This window comes from Ailuropoda melanoleuca, chromosome 8 (assembly GCF_002007445.2).
Source record: "Ailuropoda melanoleuca isolate Jingjing chromosome 8, ASM200744v2, whole genome shotgun sequence".
NCBI lineage: Eukaryota > Metazoa > Chordata > Mammalia > Carnivora > Ursidae > Ailuropoda > Ailuropoda melanoleuca.
The window spans coordinates 55,483,360-55,509,717 of record NC_048225.1 but is presented as its reverse complement, the minus strand read 5'-3'; the positions used below and the strand labels follow the sequence as shown (position 1 = coordinate 55,509,717).

At 37.7% G+C, this 26,358-nt stretch overlaps 1 protein-coding gene and 1 pseudogene across 4 annotated transcripts in view; both read right to left on the bottom strand.

Moving 5' to 3' along the window:
- Positions 1-26,358, bottom strand: part of FCHSD2 (FCH and double SH3 domains 2) — a 136,158-nt gene that overhangs the window by 11,359 nt on the left and 98,441 nt on the right. For all 4 annotated transcript variants that reach the window (XM_034666394.1, XM_034666392.1, XM_034666395.1 and 1 more), the window contains 3 exons: positions 25,913-26,017; positions 14,260-14,421; positions 1,040-1,174 (listed from right to left, as the gene is read on the bottom strand). In XM_034666394.1, coding sequence (XP_034522285.1) covers positions 1,040-1,174; positions 14,260-14,421; positions 25,913-26,017 — 402 coding nt within the window. The remainder of the gene's footprint in view (positions 1-1,039; positions 1,175-14,259; positions 14,422-25,912; positions 26,018-26,358) is intronic.
- Positions 1,184-9,062, bottom strand: LOC117803370 (annotated as a pseudogene).

Genomic DNA, 26,358 nt, shown 5'->3' with positions numbered 1-26,358 from the left:
GGAGCATGGTGCCACAGTGGCTAATGCGTGGTCAGTGGGCTGGTTAGGGGAATGGTCTGACATGAAGCTAGGGAGACTGTCAGGGGCCAGACCAATCGGAACATTTCAGACTCTCGGGAAGAGTTTGTTTTTCTGTGTGTGATGGAAAGCTTATTAAAGGTTTTTAGGCAAGGGAATAAAATAATCTCCTTTATGTGTTAAAGATAATTCTGGCTGCAGAGTGGACAACAGACTGTTGGGAGGGAGGTAAGTATGCAGAAGGGATATCAATTATGTTTTTTTTTCTTTTACAGTAATTGAAGCAATGGTCTATACCAAGATGGTGAAAAGTGAATGGATTCAGGATATGTTTTGGAGGTAGAGTCGATAGGGCTGGTTGATGGACTGGCTGAGTGGAGGGAAACGTAATTTACTTTTATGAGTAAAAAGTTTATGTGAAAGTAGAGCAGGAGTGAGAGAGATGAAGAACCATTACACCAAATTAGGTTTTGAAATTCTGGCATCTATCTATCTAGGTCCCTGCTTACCGTGGAAACAAGAGGTGGTTATATTAAGATTAGGAAAGGTAAAGTTTAACAAAACTATTTTGTAAAATAATTTCCTTTTAGTATCAGTTTGGAGGGTCATCCTAATAGAAGGGTCTTGTGCCAAAGCAGGCAAGGGATAATAAGGGTAAGATTTCGATTTACTGAAAATTTACTAGATGCAAGGCACTGTACTAAGTACTTTGCTATAAAAGTGTTATCTCACTTAATCTTCAAACTACCCTATGATATTATCCCCATAATACAGATAAGAAAACTGAGGCTCACAGAGACCAAGGGACTGGTGTGGTCACATAGCTTGTAAGTGGCAGAGACAGGATTTTAATCCAGACAGTCTGATGTCAGAGCCTAGACTGTTCACCATTATATTGTCTCTAATGTTACCTGAACACCAATTTTATAGTAAGCACAGTATGAGAGGCTGGGTAGACAGTCACATGTGTCTTCAGAGTTGCCACAATTTAATATGAGCCATAGGTTAGAGAAATACACACCTTGTAGGAATAAACCACTTTGCAGGTGAGTGGATAATTTCTTAATGTGCCAGAAGGGCTGGAACTGCTGTCATCAAAAACATCCATATTGTCTTCAAACTCTTCTCCTTCTTCTCTTTCAGGATCTGCATTAAGCTAGGGAAAATTAGAAGCCATTGGCTAGCTTGCTTACTTCAAGACAGTGGCTGAAAGCAGGAAAAAACACTTAAAATCTGATTGTTTCAAACTGTAATTTACTTATTCAATTGCACATAGAAAAAAGTATCTATGCTCACTTGCATTTTTCCTGTTATGAAAAGACTAGGTTTCTTTTTTAAGATTTTATTTTCATTATTTTTATTTTGAGAGAGTGAGCGAGAGCACGACCATGTGCGCATGTGAGGGGGGAGGGCAGGGGGAGAGAGACAATCTTAAGCAAGCTCCACGACCAGCATAGAGCCCGACATGCGGCTCGAACTCGCAACCCTGAGATCATGACGTGAGCCGAAACCAAGAGTTGGATGCTTAACTGGCTGAGCCACCCAGGTGCCCCTAAGATTTTTTTTTAATTTCTTTTTCTATTGAGGCATTTTATTCGCATGTATGTATTACATCCCTAGAAAAAGAATCCCAGGATTTTCCCTCCTGTGTTTTCATCTTGCTTCTTCATGGTCCGTGATGCCAGCTGAGGTTGTCAGTACAATGAAACCAAACTAGTGGGATGGGAGCAGGTTATTCTGCCATTTTTCTAGATCTTTCAGTTATATATCAAATCTGGGGCTGATCACTCCACACTTGTTTAACCTGCCCATGAGGCTCATGACAATTTCGCCAGCTCTGTGATCATCAGTGATTTGAAGTTTGCCCATGTAACCATGCTTCATCACCACAGTGAGAAATTGGATGATGACTTTGGAGCATGGTCTAATAAGAACCTGGCGTTTGCCTCTCTTTTCAGCATCATTAATGCTCTTGAGAGCATCTGCCAGGACATCCATGCGCACCATTATGGCAGCACAGAAAGATGGCGGAAAGCAGATTTTATTTTTAAGTAATCTCTACATGCAATATGGGGCTCAAACTCACAACCCCGAGATAAGAGTCTCATGCTCCACTGACCGAGCCAGCCAGGTGTCCTGAAAGGACCAGGTCTTAAAAACAAACAAATAAAAAAACCCAAGAGTAATATGTCTTTCAAATATATAAGAAACGTTTATCAGTGTCTTTTCTGTTTTCACTGTTAAATACTAATAAAGGCCTCTTACCATTTTAAACTGATCAGATGGGGAAAAGTTAGAAAGCTTTCTAAATGCTACCAAGGATTTGCAGAAACAGGCTTTCTTCTATTGTTGGTAGAAATGTAAATTGAAACATCCTTACAAAAAACACTGGCCTACTGAAATTAAAAACTAAACATACCACCGGATCTAGCAATTTCACTTTTGTGAATCCCTTATGGAGAAATAAAAGCATCGAAAGGTAAGACTATAGATCTTACTCGACTCATAATGGGGTTATGTCCAAATAAACCCATCATAAGTTGAAAAATATCCTGAGTTGAAAATGCATTCAATACACGTAACCTCCTGAACATCACAGCTCGGCTTAGGCTACCTTAAACGCGCTCTGAACACTTACGTTAGCCTACAGTTGGGCAACACCACCTAATACAAAACCTATTTTGTAAAAATTAAGTGCTGAATAGCTCATGTAAATTACAGATGGTCCCCGACTTGCAATAGTTTGACTTACAGTTTTTCAATTTTGTGATGGTGCGAAAGCAAACACATTTAGTAGAAACCGTACTTTAAACTGTGATCTTTTCCTGGGCTGGCAACATGTGGTACGACACTCTCTTGTGATGCTGGGTAGCAGCAAGCATGGCTCCCGGTCAGCCACAAGGCCATGAAGGTGAACAACGTACCCTCACAACCATTCTGTACCCATATGAGGATTCTGTTGTTCACTTTCAGTACAGTCTTCAATAATCTGGTATAAAAAATGTATTTACCTAGAGTACTGTTCATAATATTAAAGTACAAATAGTATTTATGTGAACATAACTATCTGACGAGGCGGAGGCGGAGTAAGAAAAACAAAGACTGGAGAACAGAGATGGCTGACTTGTGTTTTATGCACCTCTGTACTATCTGATAAGCATGTCTTAGTTTCTGAACTAAAAATCCAACAAACAGGAAACAAAGCAGGCAAAGTTTCTTTGTCTCTAGGTACACGTAAGCATTTATTTAGCTACTTTTCCCCATGTTCAAATATGCAAAGGCATGCATGTTTACAACATTAAAGATGTAAGGACTGGACAGTCGGAATTAGGCCTCACAACAGAACGAATAACCAAAACATCAAATCCCTCCAATAAGCTGAACACTGTGCTAGGCTCGTAGATAGGAAACGAAGGAGAGAGCTTGCTTTGCATGAGCTCATGCTCTAGAGTGGAGAAACTGCCACCACTAAATGTTGAGTGCGCAGGGGGGCCTGTGAATAGGAAGAGGTGTTTGGAGAAGGTCAGGGAAGCCTTCCTGGCATTCAGCGAGTTGCAACACAGAGGCTGCCTATATTGTCCAATTCTACTTTTTAATGAATTAAAGTGATTTCTCTTGAGTAATTACTAATGTTTAAAACGGACTCTATTCTTAACTGTTATTTCCCTAATACAATTCTATAGAGCCTTCTAAAAGAATAAATGGCATATATTTCCTGTCAAATGTATTGCCTACATTTCAAAGCCCTTGTAATATTCTCATTTATAACTACTCCTGGAAATTCTTCACAGTTGAGTGAGATAATTATGTGCCTCATCTTACAAAAAATTCATCTATGGTCAGTCAGGTCAATGACAAAGTAAGGCTGAAATCTTGACCTTTCAAATCATCTCAGGCTATGATACCACCGTTTTCTAAAAGGGCACTGTGTCATACAGAAGATGGGGATCACATGCTAGAAATCGCCATAAAATGTAAACATATTTACACAGAAGACACTGCTTTCGTGCTTTAGTAAAGGTTACAGACATTAAAAGAAAACCCATAACTGGGCATTTCAACAAAACAACACAAAACACCCATATATCTGTAAAAACTAAAATTAAAGCCCATGTGGGTAGAACATGTTTCCAAAAATATATAAGGAATGTTTAATATGCACTGCGCTGTGGCCCTGGGAATCAATCCACAACATCTTATCTTGGCAACACTGTTTGATACTAAACATTCCTTTCTTTCCCCTTTATTCTGAGTTCGTTGTCTGATTCTCATGAAGGGAATGAAAAGTTGCAGTGACAGCAACAGGGGTCAGGGCCATGTGCTTTTTCGTCGCTCCAGCAGCTTTCCAAAGTATGTCACTGCTGAATAACTTCTGCTTTTTCCTTCTTTCACCCTCTGTAACTTCACTGTTACAATGTTTTCTTGACCCAGCATTTCTAAAATCACATTCTTCCTCTGTTTCTTAACAATAGCTCTCTTAGCCCTTTTCCTTCCTGTCACCTGACAGAGCTTCAATTAAAACTATTCTTTCTAGCTGTACTCATGTTTTTCCTTTCTTAGTGTTGTAAAATGCTTACTCTCTTCGCAAGGGCAGATAAGAAAAAGCTTTCTGAGCTGGTATTAGTAAGCCGTCTCTTTGTACTCAGCAAAATAACCTCTGAAGGGTTTCATCAGCTTTACGGTGCTAATGAACTAGAAAGCAATACTGGGTCCTAGGGTCTGACAGACTTGAGTTTGGATGCTGACTATACCATTTACTGTTGTGTTACCTTGGGCAAATTACTTAGCTTCTCAACTTCAATCACCTTATCTTACAATGAAGACAATTACTTCTTCATAGGGTTATCATAAGGATTAAATGAGGTAGCATATTAAACCCATAACACATGCTAGATATATAGAACGTCCTTAATAAATCATCATTATTATTATTCTTTGATGAGGAAAGAAGAAATTACATAAAGAAGTGGTGATATTCAATATAGAGGAAGGCAGCTCCTTGTAACTGACTAGGAGAACTTCTGAGTTTCATCTGGACAAAGAAGTGATCACACTGAACATCATTCCAGATGCAACACCAGTAGATTATAAAGGATGACGTTGAAAATATCAGCAACATGGATTTCTGCTTCCAGGTTAGATGAAGTATCAAGGACCAGATTTAAACTCCTTCCAGAACAACTAAAGAACTGCTCAAAACCTACGGACAGTGGAGATCATGCACTGAAAGACAGTGATCCCTGGGGGATGGGAAACAATTTCCTCAACTTAGGAAACAACTATTTAAATCCTAACAAATCAGAAAGGTAATAAAAACCAGAGAAGAAATCAATGCAATAGAAAACAGAAAAACAATAGGGAGAAAAAAAATCAATGACGTTAAAAGCTGTTTCTTTGTGAAGATCCATCAAATGGATAAACCTCTAGCAGAATGGTCAGGAAAAAAGTGGAGACATAAATAACCAATATCAAGAATGAGAAATGATACCACACTAAAGATTCTCTAGATAATCAAAGAATAACAAAGCAATATTGTAAATAATTTGTTTCAATAAATTTGGCCAACTTAGAATGGACAAACTCCTTGAAAGACAAAACTGATCAAAGTCCACTCAAGAAGAATAACCTAACCCTCTATCTACTGAAGAAACTGAGTTTGTTAAAAAAAACAACAAACAACAAACTTCCACAAAGAAAACTCTAGGCTCAGATAACTACCTGATGAATTATAGCAAACATTTAAGGAAGAAAAATTCTGAATACACAATTCTACATTAACTTCCAGAAAACAGAAGAGGAAGGGATACTTTTCAAATCATTGTAAAACAAACATTACAAGAGAAGAAGATACTAGATAGACTAGTATTTGCCATGAACAGAAATATAAAAATGCTTATGGAAATTTTAACAAATCAATTCCAATCAATATATAAAAAGGGTAACATATCATGATTCAAGTGTAGTTTATCAGTAATGCAAAGCTGGTTTAATAGCTGAAAAATCATCAATGCAATCTATCATATAAACAAACTAAAAAAGAAAAATCATTCAACAAGATCCAGCATTCACTGCTGTCAGCCAACTAAATAGGAATAGAGGAAACTCCTCAACATGGTAAAGGACATCTACAAAAACCCTACTGTTAAACACACTTCATGGTGAAAGACTGCATGCTTTCTCCCTAAGTGCAGAAACAAGGCAAGGACATCTGTCAGCTCTTACCACTTCGATTCAGCATTGTACTGGAGATTCTAGTTGTTACAGTAAGGGGAAAAAAGGAAGCAGAAAAATGTCTTAATATGCAGGTAACACGATTACATAGAAAATCTACACAAAAGCTATTATAACTAATAAATGAGTTTAGTAGAGCTGCAGGATACAAGATCAATATGCAAAAACCAATCTTATTTCTATGTGCTAGCAATGAACAACTGGAAATTAAAATTAAAAAAATTACAATAACACCAAAAACTATAAAATAGTCACGTCTGAAAAAAGACGTGCAAGACCTATACACTGAAAACTACAAAATACTGCTGAGCAAAATAAAAGCCCTAAATAAGTGGAAAGGTATTACATTAATGGACTGGAGGACTCAACACTCAACATCGTTCACGTATCAGCTGCCTTCAAGCGGGTCTGCAGATTCATCACAATCCTATTAAAAAAAAAATCCTGGTAGGTTTTCTACCTGGTAGGTAGATAACTGATTTTAATTCACATGGAAATGCAAAGGACCCAGATTATCCAAAACAACCTTGAGAAAGAAGAAAGTTAGAGGTTAACTAAACTGGATTTAAAAGTTAAAAGAAAAAAGAGAGAGAGAGAGAGAGAGAGAGAAGAAAGTTGAAGGATTTCTACTACTTAACTTAAAGGCTAGTTATGAAGTTACATTAATCAAAACAGTATAGTACTGGCATCAAGCTAGATAAATACATCAATGGAACAGAGGAAAAAGTCTGAAAATAAATCCACACATACAGGTTTAATTGATTTTTGAGAAAGATGTGAATGTAATTCAGTGGAAAAAGGGCAGTCTTCTCAACAACAAAAAAGAACTTTTACTCATTCTTATATAAAGATTAACTAACACTGGATCATAGGTTTAAATGTATAACCTGAAACTGTAAAATTTCTGGAAGAAAATATAGGAGAAAATCTTTATGACCTTGGGTTTGGCAAGGATTTGTCAAAGAAATCATAGCCTTTTGTCAAAGCCACCACACCACACCATAGCATGGTCTACAAAAGAAAAAAATACTAAGTTGGACTTCATTAAAATTAAAAATGTATGCTCTTTGAAAGATATTGTTAAAATGAAAAGACAAGCCTTAGACTTGGTTTGGGAGAAAATTATGTTAACCATATATCTGGTAAAGGGTTTATATAGAGAATATAAAAAGAACTCTCAAAACGTAATAAAAAGAAAACAAACAACCCAATAAAATATGGGCAAGAGATTTGAACAGACACTTCACCAAAGAAGATATACACATGGCAAATAAGCATATGAAAAGATGTTCAACATTATCAGCGAAATGCAAAATAAAATTGCAATGATACACTACTGCACACCTATCAGAATGTCTAAAATTAAAAAAACTGACCATACTAAGTGTGGGCAAGAACACTAGTAGCCTATTGATGAGAATGTAAAATGGTACAGTCACTTTGGAAAACAGTTCAGCAGTTTCTTAAAATATCAAACATATACCCACTGCCTGGTCCACTCAAAACATAAGTTTACAGCAGTTTTAGTAACAGTCCCCCCAAAACCTAAATGCCCATCACTGGGTGAACTGTGGTATACTCAAACAATGGAGTACTACTCAACAATAAAAGAATGCAGTGAACTACTGACACATTCAACGAGATGGATGATCCTCAAAATAACCATGCCGAGTGAAAGCAGACAGACCAAAAAAAAAAAAAAAGTACGCATTGTATGATTCTGTTTACACAAAATTCTAGGAAATGCAAACTAATCCATAATGAGTGCAGATCAGTGGTTGAGTAAAGGCCTGGAAGGAGCATGAGGAAACTTTTGAGGGTGGTGGATATGTTCATTATCTTTTTTTTTTTTTTTAAGATTATTTATTTACTTATTTGAGGGACAGAGTGTGAGTGAGAGAGAGCACAAGTCGGACGAGGGGCAGAGGGAGAGGGAGAAGCAGGCTTCCCGCTGAGCAGAGAGCCCGATGCGGGGCTCGATCCCAGGACCCTGAGATCATGACCTGAGCTGAAGGCAGTCCCTTAAACAACTAAGCCACACAGGTGCCCCGATATGTTCATTAAATTAATTGTGGCAAGGTTTTCACTGGTGTATACATATGCCAAAATATATCGTGTAACTTTAAATATGTGCAGCCTATTATACATGAATTATACCTTAGCAAAGCGGTTAAAAAATATAGTAAAGCTTGGGAACTTTGTTTTTTTAAATTTTTAAAAAATATTTTATTTATATGTCAGAGAGAGAGCAGGAGCACAAGCAGGGGAAGCAGCAGGCAGAGGGAGAAGAAGGCTCCCCCCTGCTGAGCAAGGAGCCTGATGTGGGGACTTGATCCCAGGGCCCTGGGATCACGACCTGAGCTGAAGGCAGATGCTTAACCAACTGAGCCACCCGCATTCCAAAGCTTGGGAATTTTAATGACAATGGGCCACACAGTACTTGAAGATACTACAAGACCATTAATTACATTGAAAATAGGACATTCAATGATGATTCAACAGAAGCTAAAATAAAAAGAAAAAAAAGGAATGCACAGCAATGACACTGAATCATGAGAAAGGTTAGAGGAATAAAGGGTCATCCACAGAGTAAGAAAGTATGGTAAAGAGCAAGGCTTTAGAGGGAAATCTATCTGGGTTCAAATCCTAGCTCTCTCCACACTAGCTGTGTGCCTTTGGGCAAGATATCTAATTTTTCTAGGGGCGCCTGGGTGGCACAGCGGTTAAGCGTCTGCCTTCAGCTCAGGGCGTGATCCCGGTGTTACGGGATCGAGCCCCACATCAGGCTCCTCCACTATGAGCCTGCTTCTTCCTCTCCCACTCCCTGCTTGTGTTCCCTCTCTCGCTGGCTGTCTCTATCTCTGTCTCTGTCGCATAAATAAATAAAATCTTTAAAAATAAATAAATAAATAAAAAATAAATAAAAATTATTTAAAAAAAAAGATATCTAATTCTTCTAAGTCCTCATCTGTGAATACATTGAGAATTGTTGTGATCAACTGGGATAGTGTATGAATGTGCCTGACACAGTACCTGGTACAAAACAGACGCTTTATCTGTGAACTCCCTCCTTTTAGTAGTATTTTAAGCTTAGTTGGTAGAATGAAACTACTTATCTTGAGGTTCGGATTAATGTTTTTGGATATGTACTATGAGTAAGGATTTATGTCAGGCAATTGACTTGTTATTATGGCTATGCAGAAAGTCAAAGAACTTCTCTTGGAAGTAAGATTCTCCACATCTTTCCAATGCCCATCTTTTGGTCTTGGCTGTCAGTGAGACTGGTTCTCTCAATCTGTGGATACAAACTCAGCAGACACTATACTCAGTTTGATAACCCCCAGCACCTAGCAAAGGGTCTCATGAGTGGTGCTGGTTCAATACATGCTTGCTGAATTGAATTAAATTGATCCTACTGAAATTATGAAATGTCAATTTCACTAATAGTGTGGGCTATTTGGGCATAGAGTTTAATTCAATAAAAAGACCACTGCCCATTTGGAAAAACTGTAACTACAGAAGTGCCTGAAGATTTTTGCAGGTATATTCTATTATTTTCTACAGTTTACATTTATTTTCTTACAAAAATCCATTGTTTCCTTTCTTTGGGGTTAGTGCAAGCCCAAAACTGACTTTCATATTTCATTACACTGCAAGGACTATTAGGCATTAATGAGGCAGATGGGAACTAAACCACTATTCTGATGCTTAAAAATATTTAGTTTCCTTGCCTTTCAAACACATTATTCAGCATGGTCTTCACAATGAGGGAGGTCAGAATTTATTTCTATGCAACTCTGCAAAATGCTCACACTCTTAGGGAGGCTGCACAACAAAGTGGATGTCAGGATGTCTGTGTATAATAGTTGGGGGAAACGGCTGGAGACAAGGAAGTCATGTAAACACTGTCAGCTATAGTTTGAGAACCTACGGGAAATAACTGAAAGAACAGAAACCAATCTTAAACAAAGAACTATAAATCTCTGACCTAATTATTTTTTATTTTTAAGTAATCTCTACATCCAATGTGAGGCTCCAACTTACAACCCCAAGATCAAGAGTCCAATGACTGAGCCAGCCAGGCACCCCCGACTTATTAATTCTACTTCTAAGAATCTATGTTACAGAAAAAATCCTCTGTGTGAGAAAAATAAATATGTACACAAATATTTTTAGAGTATTATTTATTTAGAAGAGCTTGAAGCAATCTAAATATTGAACCTGTAAGAGAACAGTTAAGTGAATTATGGTATGTCTTCTGGGTTGAGTACTATGCAGACGGTAAAAGAAAGATTATGGAGATCATCCAGCAAAATGGAATGTTAGATGGAAAAATACACAAAATTAACTTTATTATGATAAGTATATTTAAAAAAAAGGATAGAAGGGGCTCCTGGGTGGCTCAGTTGGTCAAGCATCTGCCTTCAGGTCAGGTCATGATCCTGGGGTCCTGGGATGGGCCCTTTTCGGCCCCCTGCTCAGTGGGGAGCCTGCTTCTCCTTCTCCCTCAGCTCCCCCTCAACCCCACTCACACTCTCTCAAATAAATGAAAAATGAAATCTTAAAAAAAAAAGAATAGGAGAAAGAGGATGGAATTACATGAGGCTGCTAACAACGGCGTTAATAATAATGGAGCTTTTGGTCATTTTCTTCTCTACTGAACTTTCTAATTTTTTTTGTAATCTAGTTATATAACTTTTTCTATTCTAAAATTAATACAATTTCAAAATTAGGTCGTAAACTGGGTATGGGCTTTTGAGTAAGAGAAGAAAGGGAAATAAGAGAAGGGAGGAATGATGGACAGAAAGGCTGACTGGGCTACTAGTAGCCATCTAACCACGGGTAGTTACGTAGGAGCTCTAGTTAACCATCAGTTGAATAACTATATTAGTAGACTGCTCTCTTTTTAAAAAATGTTGCTACAGTCTGTGATTCTTTTTCTCTTTTTCTTCCAAATCCTATATTCTGTACCAGAGCATAACACAGAAGGCAAAGAGTTAATACCCAAGGAAGTTTAGTTTCTTCCTTATTCTATAAGGTAAATAGACTGCATGTTTTAAAAACATTTACCTTCTAATAAAGCCCTTTACACTGTTAATGTCTAACACTAGAATTAACCATGTTTTCCAGATGGAAAGGAACTCTAAACTTGATGACTAATGCTTTTGTTGGCATCTATAATGGAAGAAATTGGTCTCCAGATGTGTATTTCTGCTTCATGCTCCTAGCCAGCTAGCTGCCAGTGTGAAGAGATACAAATCCTTCAAAATTATTTCAGTGCTGTCATTTAAAAGCAGGTTAAATAAATATTGGGACTTCATTAAGCTATCTTGTGCCTACATCTGATCTCTCCTTTATTTATACAGTAGCCTCTCCTCTTTATCTGTGGGGAATAGGTTAAAAGACCCCCTGTGGATGTTTGAAACCACAGACAGTACCAAACTCCACAGACTATGTTTTTTCCTACCCATATATATATATGCTACAGTTAAATTTATAAATTAGGCCCAGTAAGAGATAAATAACAACTAATAATAGAATACAACAATTACAACAATATACTCTAATAAAAGTTATATGAATGTGGTCTCTCTCTCTCAAAATATCTTATTGTACTATATTTACCCTTCTTGTGATGTGAGATGATAAAATGCCTACGTGATGAGATGAAGTGAGGTGAATGACACAGGCACTGTAATGCAGCACGAAGCTACTACTGACCTTCTGACAATAAGTCAGAAGGCGGATCACCTGCTTCCAGAGAGCTGTTTCCATGGTTGACCATAGCAACTGAAACCAGGAGAAGTGACGCCATGAATAAGGGGGGCACTAATGAATTGTTAGTAGAGCTTCCACAAAATACATCCTTCAGCTGAAAGCGGGATGACACAGGCTCCATAATACTGACTAGAGGGAAGAAAAGAGTGGGGAAGCGATTGCAAAATGCTCCCTTCACAGAGGATATGATGTTCCGAGATGAGCTGATCTCTTTGGACAGTTCTCAACACTAACTATCAGAACGCACTACTCATTGACAGACTGTACTAGGCATATCTTCTTCATTTCCCGCCTTCACACTCAGAAGCCCTTCCTTATCTCCTGTTGAAATTCTTCAAGGACTATCTCAACTGCCATTTCCTTCATGGGGCAAACATCTTTCCTATTTTTCTATCTGGTGTTGAGCTTTTCTGACAGCATTTCACAAAATCATAAAATTTTGGAATTGGAGGGGATCTTAGAATCATTTAACTTTCTCTCTGAAACCTAGAGAGAAGTGACTTTTTTTTCCAAGGAGCTGATGAGTTAGGAGCAAGCAATTTCAAGTTTGGCGCAGAGCAGCCCAGTCACTCACTACTATGTATCACGAAGATCTTACAAAGGTCTACCTGCTCTACCAGCTACAGTCTTCGAGGAGAGAGACCAAGTCTCGTTCATTTTCAATATGCCCAGGAAGTAGTCACATACTGAGGTGATAAATGCCTGCCCAGCTGACTTAGTTAGAAAAGGCACCAGTCCAAGGGAAATCATGCGTTTGATTGGTCGCCAACAGTGCCACTGAAGATGCCAAAAGAACGTTTGTGCCTGGAATTTGCTGTCATCCTAAGTTCTGTACAACAAAATAACCTGAAGTAGATGGAAACTGCGACATTCAAAAGATGCATTAGGAAGAGATATTCCATGATATGGAGCAACTCTGTTGAACTGAAAACGGAGCAAGCTCTTCTAACCCCAAAGTCAAGTGGGTGATGTGTGCCTACTTTCCCTAGCTGGATCACCATTAATAGTAATAAAAAAAAAATAGTTAACAGTTAATAGTAACAGTTAATAAAAATAAACTTTCAATAGACGGCTTTTCCTTAAAATGTATACCCACACACAATCTCTGTTAAATGTGCAAGTGTACTCCCATTAGAAAAAACTGACAAAACTTTCGGGAATGTTCTTAAACTTTAGCCAATTTCTCTAGCAAGGATGCCTTTTATGTGAAGGACACAAGCACCGAAGAAGCAGTACGGATACAGTAGGAAGTTGAGAGGTTAAAGTTTTAGCGTTTAGTTTGCCACTATTCCACCTATTCGTCCATCCATTCTTTCATTTCTTCCTTCAACGGATATTTACTGAGTACCCACTATGTGCCAAGCACTTTGCTGTGCACAGCAGTAAATCAGGGAGGCATGCAAATTACATTCCAGAGAGGAAGACAGACAAAGAAAACAAAGAAGATAAGTACATACAGTCATAAATGCCATAAGGAAATAAACAGGATGAGAAAGACAGTAATGGGTGGGGAGGCAGCAGCAGGAACTACTCTGTCTGACCAGCTAGAAATCATACATACACTTCTGCAGTAACAGGCAAATCACTGAACTTTTCTGGCACTCAGATCTCCAACATGAAAAACTGAATTTGAACTGGATGACAACAGAGTGGAAAGAGCCTTGGACTTGAAGCAAGAAAACACCGGCTTGAGCTCTGGCCTCCTTTGTTACACCATCCCTGCCCTGTGTCTCTGATGAAAGATACAGTGAGCAGAGCATGAAAGCCCTTGTGAATCAATCAGGTTAAATAAGCCACAGACTAAAAGTGCTCCTTTCCCTTCTTTGAGACTGTTTATGACTCTCTGGATGTTAGTTTTTATTTGTACTACAGAAGCCCTCTGAGCACTTCAGAAACACTAGATTAACATTTTTATTCTGCTACTTCTGGACAACAAGCATATCTACTTCATGAATGGGATAAGGAGTCTGGTAAAGTGGCACGAATAAACCAGCAAGTGTTAATACGTTCTTCGCTGCACATTAAAAAAAAAAAAGAAAGCACAACTTTTTCCCTCTTGCTGCATCAAGTTTAACTCAATTACTGATAGGCTAAAGAAAAGAAACCAAACTGCTAGCAAAACCATTATTTTTTTCTTTTAAATTTTGGCTATTTTCAGGTTTGGCTACACAGTCGGAGAATGGCGTCCTTCAATGACAGTCTGCCCATCACAGTCGAGACGAGAAGCCCTACCGAGTGTAAAGTGCCGTTATTGGTCGCTGCAGGAAGGCGAGCCCATCGTTCATTTTCCAGTTCTTCCATTACTTGATTCATTGCGCTCTTCAGCCATGTGTCCACAGAAACACCGATCTGCTTTAGCAGGTCCAGCCGGGCTTCAGCTTTCAACTTAATTATCTAAGAAAACCAAGAAAATGGTCAGAAATTAGGGCATTTTTCCCCTCAAATCAATGTGTTTTTTAAAGTTACTTCTGATTTATTAATTAAAATAATCTTGATATTCACTAGCACTGCTACCTTGGCACAGATGTTAATTTTCCACTTGGAGATGGGAGGAAACCCAGGAACAAAAATGAGGGCAAATGGCACACTTGCATTTTGACAAGATACATCAAACAGAACTTATGAACGGGAAGATACACCATAAAGTCCGCACTCTTTTCCTTTTAATAAGGCTATGCCTCAGAACATCCTAAAATCTAGCATGTTCCACAGCCTTCTAACCCATCTCCTGGACTTACAAGTTCACAAATGATCTCATCATGTCACTCCCCTGGTGAAAAACTTCCATGACTCCTGACTGAACTACTGGGTAAAGATTTGAATTAAATTGTGATGTAGCTGTCAGAAATAGTAAGAGATAGAAAATACAGAGTTCCTAATCTCCAAATTCAAGAAACGGAAAGACTGCTTGTTCCCTGACTCTTGTTCCAAGCCATAAGCAAGTAACCAGAGCAGCAGTCTAAACCTGTCCTGGTCAAACAGCCGACCTCTGCAAGGCAGCCAGTCAGGGACAGCCTCACTCCAGCAATCATCAGTGGTTAAGCTCCCCTCCTGTGCCCCACAGTCCACCAATCACTCTATACCACAGCCACAACTGAGCCAATCTGTAAGACACTTTCAGTTTTGAAAATCTGCCCATCCCTGAAATCCACACTTCTCAAAACCCTATGTATTCGTTCTGTTAGTTCAGAGAGATTCTCTTTTGCATAGCAAGTAGAAAATTCAGCTTCATTGTTCCACATAATAGAGAGGTGGGCTCTTCCTTCAACATCTGAAGGTTCCACTGAGAAAATTTTGATTATTTGATAAATTTCAACCCTCGCTTCACGGCCTTCTGTGGGACCTTTGGAGAAACCAGTGTGCTCACTGCACTCTGCCGGTATGCAATTCTGACCACTCTCTGGATTCTCAGCTGCGGGAGTTGGTATCAAAATTGAGCTGACCTCTGTGGGCACCTGGTTGGCTCCGTTGGCAGTGCACGTGATCTTAATCTCAGGGTTGTGAGTTCAAGGCCATGTTGGGCGTGGAGCTTAGAAAAAAAAATTACCTGAGCTCTGACTTGTTTCACTTGAGCTCTCATTGCTGAATTTATTTTGTATTCCTAAGATTTTTAAGCATAAAGATTTTTAAAAATTGAGATAAAATTGGGGCACCTGGGTGGCTTGGTCGGTTAAGCATCCAACTTTGGATTTCAGTTCAGGTCATGATCTCAGGGTTGTGAGACCGAGCCCCATATTGGATTCTGTGTTCAGCGGGGAGTCTGCTTGAAATTCTCTCCCTCTCCTTCTACCCCTTCCCCCTGCTTGCTTGCTTTCTCTCTCAAATAAATAAATATTTTAAAAAAGGAAGTAAAATTCACATTACATAAACTTTGCCATCTCGATCATTTTAAAGCGTACAATTCAGTGGTTTTGGACATCATACAGATCTTTATACACAGTAATTAGAGTTTTTAGCTTGGAGGTACACCATTTGGTAAACAGCCTTGCAAAAATCTGTTTATTCTTTTAATAATTGTTTTGGTAATAGCTTTACTGAGATAAAGTTCACATATACCATAAAATCCACCATAAAGTGTACAGTTCAATGATTTACAGTATATTCACGGATACGTGCCACTATCACCACAATCATTTCTGGACATTTTAATTACCTCCAAAAGAAACCCCATATCCTTTAACCATTGCTCCCTTATCCCTTATTCCAATTACTAATCTACTTTCTCTCTCTATAGATTTGCCTAGTCTGAACACTGAATATAAATAGAACCATATAATATGTGGCCGTTTGTGTCTGGCTTCTTCACTTAGCATGATGTCTTCAAGGTTCATTCATGGTGTAATGTGTATCAGTACTTCCATTCCTTTTTATGGCCAAACAACATCCTATTGTATGGATATACCGCACTTTTTTTTTTTTTTTAAAGACTTTATTTATTTATTTGACAGAGATAGAGACAGCCAGCGAGAGAGGGAACACCAAGCAGGGGGAGTGGGAGAGGAAGAAGCAGGCTCATAGCAGAGGAGCCTGATGTGGGGCTCGATCCCATAACGCCGGGATCACGCCCTGAGCCGAAGGCAGACGCTTAACCGCTGTGCCACCCAGGCGCCCCGATATACCGCACTTTAACCACTTGCCAGCTGATAGACACTTGGGTTCTTTCAATTTTTTGCCTAATATGAATAATGTTCCTTTAAACACTAGTGTACAAGTTTTTGTGTAAATATGCTTTCATTTCTCTTGGGCTGAATTTGCTTGGTCATAACATAATGCTCTGTTTAACCATTTGGGAAAATGCCAGACTGTTTTCTTCATTTGACAATCCTACCAGAAGGGTAAGAGGGTTAACATTTCTCCACATCCTGAAAAATACTTGTTCATGTCTGCCTTTTCGATTGTAGCCCTCTTAGTGGGTGTCAAGTTGTATCTCACTGTAGTACTGATTTGTATTTCCTTGATGACTAATGATGTGAAACACCTTTTCATGTACTTATTGGTCATCTGTGTATCTTCTCAGAGAAACATCTATTCAGATCCTTTGCTCATTTTTAAAAAGGGTTCTCTTTTTATTGTTCTTTTTGTCTTTATTGTAAGAGTTTTCTGTATTCTAGATAAAAGTCTCTCATCAGATACATGATTTGCAGATATGTTTTCCCATTCTGTGGGTTGTCTTTCACTTTCTTGATGGTATCTTTTGAAGCAAGAAAGTTTTTAATTTTGATAAAATCCAATGTATCTATTTTTTTTTCTTTTGTTGCTTGGGTTTTTGGTTTCATATCTAAGAAATTAATCCAAGGTCGCAAAGATTTACTCCTATGGTGTCTTGTGATTGCTTTATAGATTCTGCGGTTACATTTAGGTGTTTGATCATTTTAAGTTAATTTTTGTATATGGTATGAGGTAGGGGCCCAACTTCATTCTTTTGCACGTAAATATCCAGTTGTCTCTGCACCATTCTAGTATGCACTTTGAACTAATATAGGCAATAAAATGTTTAAGAAGGGAAGAGTGAACCAACAAACTCTTTCTTGGAAATCATAAATGTAAGCCATTTAACTGCAGAAGCAGAGAAACAGACAAACAAAAAAAGAGTGAGAGCAAGAGTGAGAGGGAGGGAGAGAAATATCAATATATTCTGTTTTTTCAATACCAAGTAATTTTGTTTTCATAAGATGTATTTTTGTCACTACTTTACCAAACAACTGATGAACATGACATTTGCAAACTTAAGATTTTTAGACTGCAGTTCCAGAATAATCATAGCTATTTTTCCTTCAGAGTCCTAACTGTTGATATTGTATCAACTATTTAAAAGAAGAATTTTCCAGGGTTTTCAAATGAATTTTGAAGATTTGCTGGTTGATTAAAATATGCAGAGCATTGGTCTCAGTAACTTGATTGTATCTCAGATACTACTTGACCAAATCACTTTAGAATTTGTAAAGAGATAGAACTTTTGAAAATGATGTTTTGAAAGCCAGATCTTTCAGAATACATAATCTTGGTGTATTAACAATGTCAATTAACCAATCTTAATATAAAATTTAACGTAAACATATCCAAATGTCAAGCCACAGCTGAGTTTATGAAGCTTTTTGACAGTCATAACAGTCTGTAAATCCATTCTGGGCTTAGTTAATTTACCTTCAAAATACCATTTCTCTAAGGATAAGGACTGTGTCTGTTGGAACCCTACTATTTAGGACAGTGCCTGGCATACGCAGGAAATGAATAAAGGCAGATGATAGTATCTGCCACTCTNATTAACCAATCTTAATATAAAATTTAACGTAAACATATCCAAATGTCAAGCCACAGCTGAGTTTATGAAGCTTTTTGACAGTCATAACAGTCTGTAAATCCATTCTGGGCTTAGTTAATTTACCTTCAAAATACCATTTCTCTAAGGATAAGGACTGTGTCTGTTGGAACCCTACTATTTAGGACAGTGCCTGGCATACGCAGGAAATGAATAAAGGCAGATGATAGTATCTGCCACTCTAAATTACCTTTGGTATCTTAAAAAAAACTGCTCCAAACAACTTTTATCTCATGTACTAGGAACTATATGATTATACTATTTCATTTAATCCACACAACAATTCTGGGGATGGATATCATAAACACTATTTTATAGATGAGCCTCCTGCTATCCATGCAGTCCCCTCCCACACTGATTCTGGGCTTATCCACGTGACCTGCTTTGATGCACCACATGCAAAATTTTGATGCCAGCAGAGATCTGATTAAGTACAATTAAGCCTGATTTCTGGGAACGTGTCTCCACCATGTCAGGAAGCCTAGTATGGCATATTTGAGGATGAAAGACCATTTGGAAAAAAGGCCCAGCCCTCTAGCAGACCCTCTGGATGAATGTAACTCCTTGAGTAATCTCAGGAAAAACCTGCAAAAGAAATGCACAATCAACACCCAGAATGGTGAGAGATAATAAATCGTTTTTGCCATAAAGTTGGGTGTGTGTGTTCTAAGACAGCCACAGATTATTGTGTTTAAATAATTTAATTTCCAAATATCTGGGGATTTTTCAGGTATCTGTTACTGATTTTTAATTTAATTCTGATGGGTCAAAGAACATACTCTGAGTGACAGCAATACTTTTAAACTAACCGACACCTGTTTATGGTCTAGTATATGTCTTGCTAAGCACTCTGTGCGTACTTTAAAAGAACAAGTACTCTACGCTTATGGGGTGGAGTGTTCTATAGATGCCAATTAGGAAAGTTGGCTGACAGTGTCATTCAAGTCTTCTGTAACCTTGCTGACTTTCTAGCCCCTTGTTCTAATTACTGAAAGGAATGATGAAATCTCCAACTACCACTACAGGTTTGTCTATTTCTTCTTTGAGTTCTGTCAGCTTTGCTTCATGTATTTAGTAGCTCTATTATTAGCTACATACACATCCAGAATTGTTGTGTCTTCTTGATGGAGAAGACGACAACGACCTTATTTTTGATCATTATAAATTATCCTTTTTGATATTTCTTGACTCGTAGTTTATTTTGTCTAATATTACTATAACCACTCCAATATTTTAATGGTTAGTGTTACTCCCTGTGGTGAGCAACAGCTAAAATTTCGGCTCAGTTATTTTGCTTTCCAGCTAATGTTTCCTGTCAAGCTCCTGGGAGTTTCTGCTCCACAAATGTATTCAGGTTTGACTAAGGATTTGGAGGTTACTGACATATATGCAAACTTGAGGGCTCCCAGACGCCCACCCTCAAGCCAGTAAGACCAAGGCTCTGTGCTTGAATTCTAGTCGTGTAGGCCCTTGCAAAGAGCTATTTAATGTAAATATCACCAAGTACGGTCCCTTTCTTTTAAGGGCCTATTCCTTCCTACTTTTTACTTGGCTTGGATATCTTCCAGTTCTACTAAGTAATTATTTTAAATATTTTTACCTCAGGTTAATAACTTATCTAAAGGAGGATTAGTCTAATATGAGCTAGTTCCTTACTACCGGAAGCAGAAACCCTTGTGGAAATAGTCTACATTCAAAACGAACTGCAAAGAAATCTTAAATTTTGCTCAATACCTTACCATTAATAATATTTCCACTATAATTCTGAAACTTTAAAATACTGCAGAACAAAACAAATAAAATATTATAATAATATTATTAGGAACCAGGATTTTCAATATAAGAGAAAAAAGATAAATATAAAATCAAAGAAGTTCAACAAAATCCTTCCAATTTTAAATTTTAATTGATAATATCAATAAGAACTCATGATTTAAAAAAAATAATAAATTCCTGGCTCCAAAAACAAAGAAAGGGCCAAGACATAAATCACACCCATTACAATAAGCACCTTCACATTCTAGACCTTGGTGTCTAAATATTATCCTCTATTAAATGAAATCAGAGCTCCTTGGAGAAATGGCTAATTCTAAGTCTGATTCAGGGAAAATACAAGGTGAGTCTGTGATAGCAAGCAAGAAACTGTTCAAGGACTAATGGGAATAATGTCAAAAGGACATGGAAGCCTAAATGGACTCTCACTGGACAAATTTAGACATATGGGGCTTAAAAGAGGCCATCTGTAATGGAAAATACATTAAATTAATAGAAATCCATAATAAATTGAGAATATATAAGGTGGGACTCCACGAGGAAAAGCAAAGGAAAAAACAACTAACCACAGAGCTGTGAACTGAGAAATTCCCAGAGCTTGTACAGGGCTGAAAGATATTACAGTTCTATCCAGCCAGATTGAAAACCCTTGTTGGGTCCTTATCGCATAACAAGAAACTACAGAAAGGAAATGCACTGGTAATACGGCTGAATTTGCCCTACTGGAAAGGCTATTCTAAACCAACCCAAACAAAGCTTAAAAACAAACCTCCAAAGGACCAAACTGATCTGCAACTGAACTGGCAATAGTCTCTAAGAAGAAAGGAGAATCCAGGACATTCAATAACCAAACGCTCACAACTTCTACCAGGTGTTTGAAAAGCAGAAAAACATGGGCCATAACTAAAGGAAAAAATTAATAAGAAAGACAAACAGAAATCACAGATATGATGGAATAAGCAGACAAGGACTTAAAGTCATTATTATAAATACACTTAAGGTTTTAAAGGAAAATATGAAGATAAATAGGCATGAACTGGGAATATAAAGAACCAAACAGAACTTATAGAACTGAAACTGTAATATCTGAAATAAAAATTCACAGGATGGCCTTAACAGATTACACACTACAGAATCAAAGATCAGTGAGCTTGAATACAGAGTAGCTCATCAAACTGAGCTTAAGACAAAAAGTAAGGCTGGATAAAAATGTGAGGGGTGACCTTTGCATGTGATGCGTGGGACAATATCAAGTAATCTCATATTCATGTCGTTGAAGCTGAACTACCCTATCTGACAGAAAGCAGATCAGCTGTTGCCTGGCCACAAGAGAATTTTGGGGGGATGACAGAAATTTTTAATATCTTGATTGTGGTGCTGAATTATTTAGAGAGATGCATTTGTCCAAGCTCACCAAACTGCTCACTCGAAATGGTTACATTTTATTGTTTGTATATTATCCTTTGATAGAGCTGACTTTTCAAATTCCATGACATTATAATGACACTCACATTAAGAGTGAAAAATACCCATTTGCCACTATTGGAGGTGACTATTACTTGCTAGTTGCAAGTACAAAAAAAGGAACTTCAAAAAGACCTGGTAGCACCATCTAATTAAGTGACGATTACTAGCATCATTAATAGAGAGGCAACTTGATAAAAACATTCTGTGATGAAAAACACAGCATCATCTATGACGTATTCTTGCCTAAAATACTCATTCGAATCAGGCCTCTAGCTTTAACTTCTATTTTACAGAATAGAAATAAACATATAAAGCCAATATTGCAAAATATTAATCGTTGAATTTAGCATATTGAGAAATATGTATTTACTCTTCATCTTTTATATATGGTTGAAAATTTTCACAATAAATATGAAGAAAGTGATGGGGCGCCTGGGTGGCACAGCGGTTAAGCGTCTGCCTTCGGCTCAGGGTGTGATCCTGGCGTTATGGATCGAGCCCCGCATCAGGCTCTTCCGCTATGAGCCTACTTCTTCCTCTCCCACTCCCCCTGCTTGTGTTCCCTCTCTCGCTGGCTGTCTCTATCTCTGTCGAATAAATAAATAAAATCTTTTAAAAAAAAAATGAAGAAAGTGATTAGTCATAAAGTCTGCTGACATATTATGTTACACGAATACAGTGAAAACCTGCAATAACAGGCCCAGAGGTAATGTAAATCTGCATAGAAAGGACTGGAAATTCTGTTTTTATAGCAGGCTCATCCTTAGCATTTCCTTAATCTTGAAGTGACGAGGCCTCATATTTTATGCAACTGAAATTTTTAGGTTTCTCCTATCACATGCTGGCAAGGGTATTAATTACCATTTTTTGAGTCACTGAGGTACAAGGATGACATAATTTTGAATTCTGGATGTACAACAGAACCTTATAGGATGATAATTTAAGAGAAAATGTTATATATGAAAATGTGCTTATATACATAATAATTGATTTTTTTTGGTTTGGTTAATTGACTGTGTTAATGTACTTTGGCTTTCAAATGTACATTCAATTTAGATTAAAAAATATAGTTAATATCTTAAAGAAAAAATCATATAGTCTATAGTTCCTTCTGCAGACCTCACACCAAACATCAGTTACTAAAAATTTCTGGGTATCTTTGACTTCTTACATTAACTTTCTCCTCTTTGTGTCTCCTCACTGTCAAAAAAAGAGAACTGCCCTCAACCCAAATAAAAGGAAAAATTTAAACATGCAAAAAATAATTGTGTTTTGGAACAACATAAGTCATGTACAGCTTCCCAAAAGATGGTATTTAAAATTCTTGGTCTTCTGGCAAGCTACTTTTAAAATAGGAATGGTAAGTCGGATGAAGAATGTGTGTGTCTTTGTGACAAAACGTGTTTCAAAAAATTCAAATACCTAAATACCAGGTTAAGAAGACTGTTATTAAAGTTTAATTTAAGTAGCTATTGCTTTATTTTAATTCTTGCCTTTTGTCAGGGGCTGCAAACAGTACCACATCTAATACGAAGATTTTTGTGACAATCACAGGGATCATAAAAATATAACAATAGTTTATTCATCACTGTATGTACAGAATATCCATCAGTATCTGGCACATGGCAGGTATTCATTAGGTATTTGTTAAACTAATCAATCAGTGAATTTGCGACACATTAACCAGCCAACAATTAATTAATCACTATGCTTTGGAAAAGCACAGGCCATTTATATTTTTGATTTCTTATGTTTGGAAAAAGTTTATTACTGAGCATCACAAAAGTTTTTATTCTAATTAGCAACACTGAATGGAAACACAATATAGAAAAACTGGATAAGAGAGATTAACCAACAAGGGAGAGTAACATTCATGTTGGCAGGAGTTAAAAACCAAACATGAAGGAGATAATGGAACTTTAACCAGCTTTTTTCCTTTTGATTAGGTATTTATAATTAAGTAAATAACTATTGAGTGGAAAGAGAAAATCCAATGCAAATGATATACAGGCAAAGGAAAGACAAAAGGAATCTACAGAAACGACTAATGTCAATTCTTCTGAAGGCTCTTGTGGTCAAGTCTATCCAAAAATGTCATTATGACTATGTGGTAAGTACTACCTCAGTACTCTACTCACATATTTGCCATCTAATTTTAGCTGGGTTACTCTTTATATCTGATAGGTGAAAATCAAGTGAATGGCCATTTTAAGATAGCAGTAGGATTAACTATATTTCATAGATTTTTAAAGCTGAGATAATGGACCCAGCATCATGGTTTTTAGCATATTCTATATTTTTGGTAAGAAAATTATCTTTGAGAATGCAGACTTAAATACTGGTATTAGGAGAAACGAGACATTCTGTTGTGGGAATCTCACTTCATATTTTTAGCTTTAAGCTGACAAACACAGGGCTGTTTAGCACACTCATGGAAATAACAGGTCATTCAGCCTAAATGCAGACTTTGTGTGACTGGTACCTACTACTGCCTCTACTGGGGGGTTTGGTGGAGCGATGGTACCAGACAGTGACACCATGGAGGGAGTCTGGAAATGGAAAATACAAGAGAGAACACACCCTTCAGAAAACTTCTGAGACTTGTCCTGTTCCACCAAGGCTCTGAAACTGGCTTCACTCTCCTTCTGGATGGAGAAACAAACAGCAGGAGAAAGTCTTATACACAAGCCAGTGTCTCTCAGACCAGGCAAGGGCCTGCCAACAGTACTTGGCCAGTACACTAGGGTAGTGGTTTAGCCGTGACCCTGAATTCAGAGTGGAAAATGGTTATTTATTGTACACCCTGCCCTCTTCACTATGGAGGCCATGGATCATGTGCCAGGAACAAAGGCAAGTTGGTTTTACTGGGGTTTCTCTACACCAGGCAGATGGCAAGCTTTTCTGGTTCAGATCACTTCTGTGGGGTTGTGCCAAAAACATGCTCATACTCCCTGTTTGCCTAAGCTGCCTCTGCCCTCACCACCCCCTTAGCCCTCAAGCAACCACTAAAACACTTCCTCAAAACCTTTAGAGTCCTGAGGGGATATATGAAAATCACTGGTTTAGATTAACCCTCAACCAATGCAAGAACTCCTTGTGGAGGGTCCCTGGCAGTATCTTGCACACTTACAGTGCTACACTGTGTCCCAGGGGAGCTCATTCTCTCATCGGGCAAATGACTGGTACAGAGCATTTCCCAATGCCAGGCTCAAATCTGCCTCCTTCCTACCTTCTTCTTTTGGTTCAAGTTATGCCTCTGGACATTGCATAGCAAAAATCTTGTGCTATCCCTTTTTCTCTAATTAAATACTACTCATCTGACAACACCCACCTCAAATTCTACCTCTTCTGTGTTACCTGCCCTAACAACTCCCACAGTGGTCTCTGTGTCCCTTAAGTATTAAGTATACTTGTGTGGACCACTCCTTGGCATTTATGTTCTACAGTCTTAGTTGTCTTTGGCACTCTTTATGCCTTTCTAACAGGAACATATTCTCCTTGAGGTCTAGAAAGATTTTCAGTCTTTCTAAAATGTCTATTTTCTACATCCCTTCAACATGTTGCATTGGGTAGATATGTATACACAAGTGTGCACAGGTCATCCATGAACTGGTCCTAACCACAATTATTTTGCTTACTTCCTACCACATTTCCTCACAAAAAGACTCCACTCTAAACAAATCCAAGTGCCAAATTGTATCCTATGTCTTCCTCCTTTGCAAATAACTTCTTTCTTTCCATCTCGATCTCTCTTTCTCCAGGTCAAGGACTATTACTCTAGGGTACATGAACTTCTGGACATTGTACACGAAAATGTGTCTTTTTTTCTGTGGGAGACAGGGTTTCACACTTTCATACACAATCCTCAAAGGGTTCCTTGACCCCTCATCAAAATATTAAAATTCACTGTTGTAACGTTTTTTGCCTTGTCTGCTTAACCAAGTCTCTCTTTTTAAAACATCAGCTTATGGCCCCTGGACCAGTGAACCTTCCATTATCAGGAAAGACTTTTCAAAGCTCTGAACATATATATATCTGATTTATTATGTACCTTGTGAAAACTTTAAAATTAGTATCTTTATCATGGTATAATTCTTCTGTTAATTTTTCTTGATTATAAACTCTTCAGATAACAGGTTCAGTGTCTTTTTGTTACGTGTCCTATCTTGTACAAAGCAGGTGCTCAAAATAACACTCTGGACACAGATAAAGATGCTGAGTCATCTTCAAATTAACCAGTGTATGGAAACTGAATTCTGAAGGTATATATCATAGCTATGATGTTGTGGGAGCTGGGCAAAATGCCACAGTTAGCTGCCACCTCACCTCTGCTTTACGAATATTTTCTCTAGCTTCATCTATTTTCTGTTCCAGCTCTGCTCGGCTTTGTTCTGACACTGCAACTCCGTGACATTCCAGATCATCTAGAACCTATTAAAGAAAACAGGAAAATGATGACTGTTTTTTCTTTTTGTCTTTTTTTGCTTGACTAGAGTATTTAGGTAATTTAATAGACTTCAGTGACGAGTGGCCACAATTCCTTTTTTAACCTTTAATTTTTTTCACTTATTGTTAATTTAAAAAAAAACCCACTCTTGATACCATTATACAAAGTTGCAGAAGTAGTACAGAAAGTCCCCCTACCCCTTCCCCCCACAGCAACAACTTATATAACTATACAATATAAAAATCAGGAAATTGACATTGGCACAATCTACAAACCTTATTTGGATTGCATGTTTTGAGATGCATACCTTCAATTTTTTTTTTTT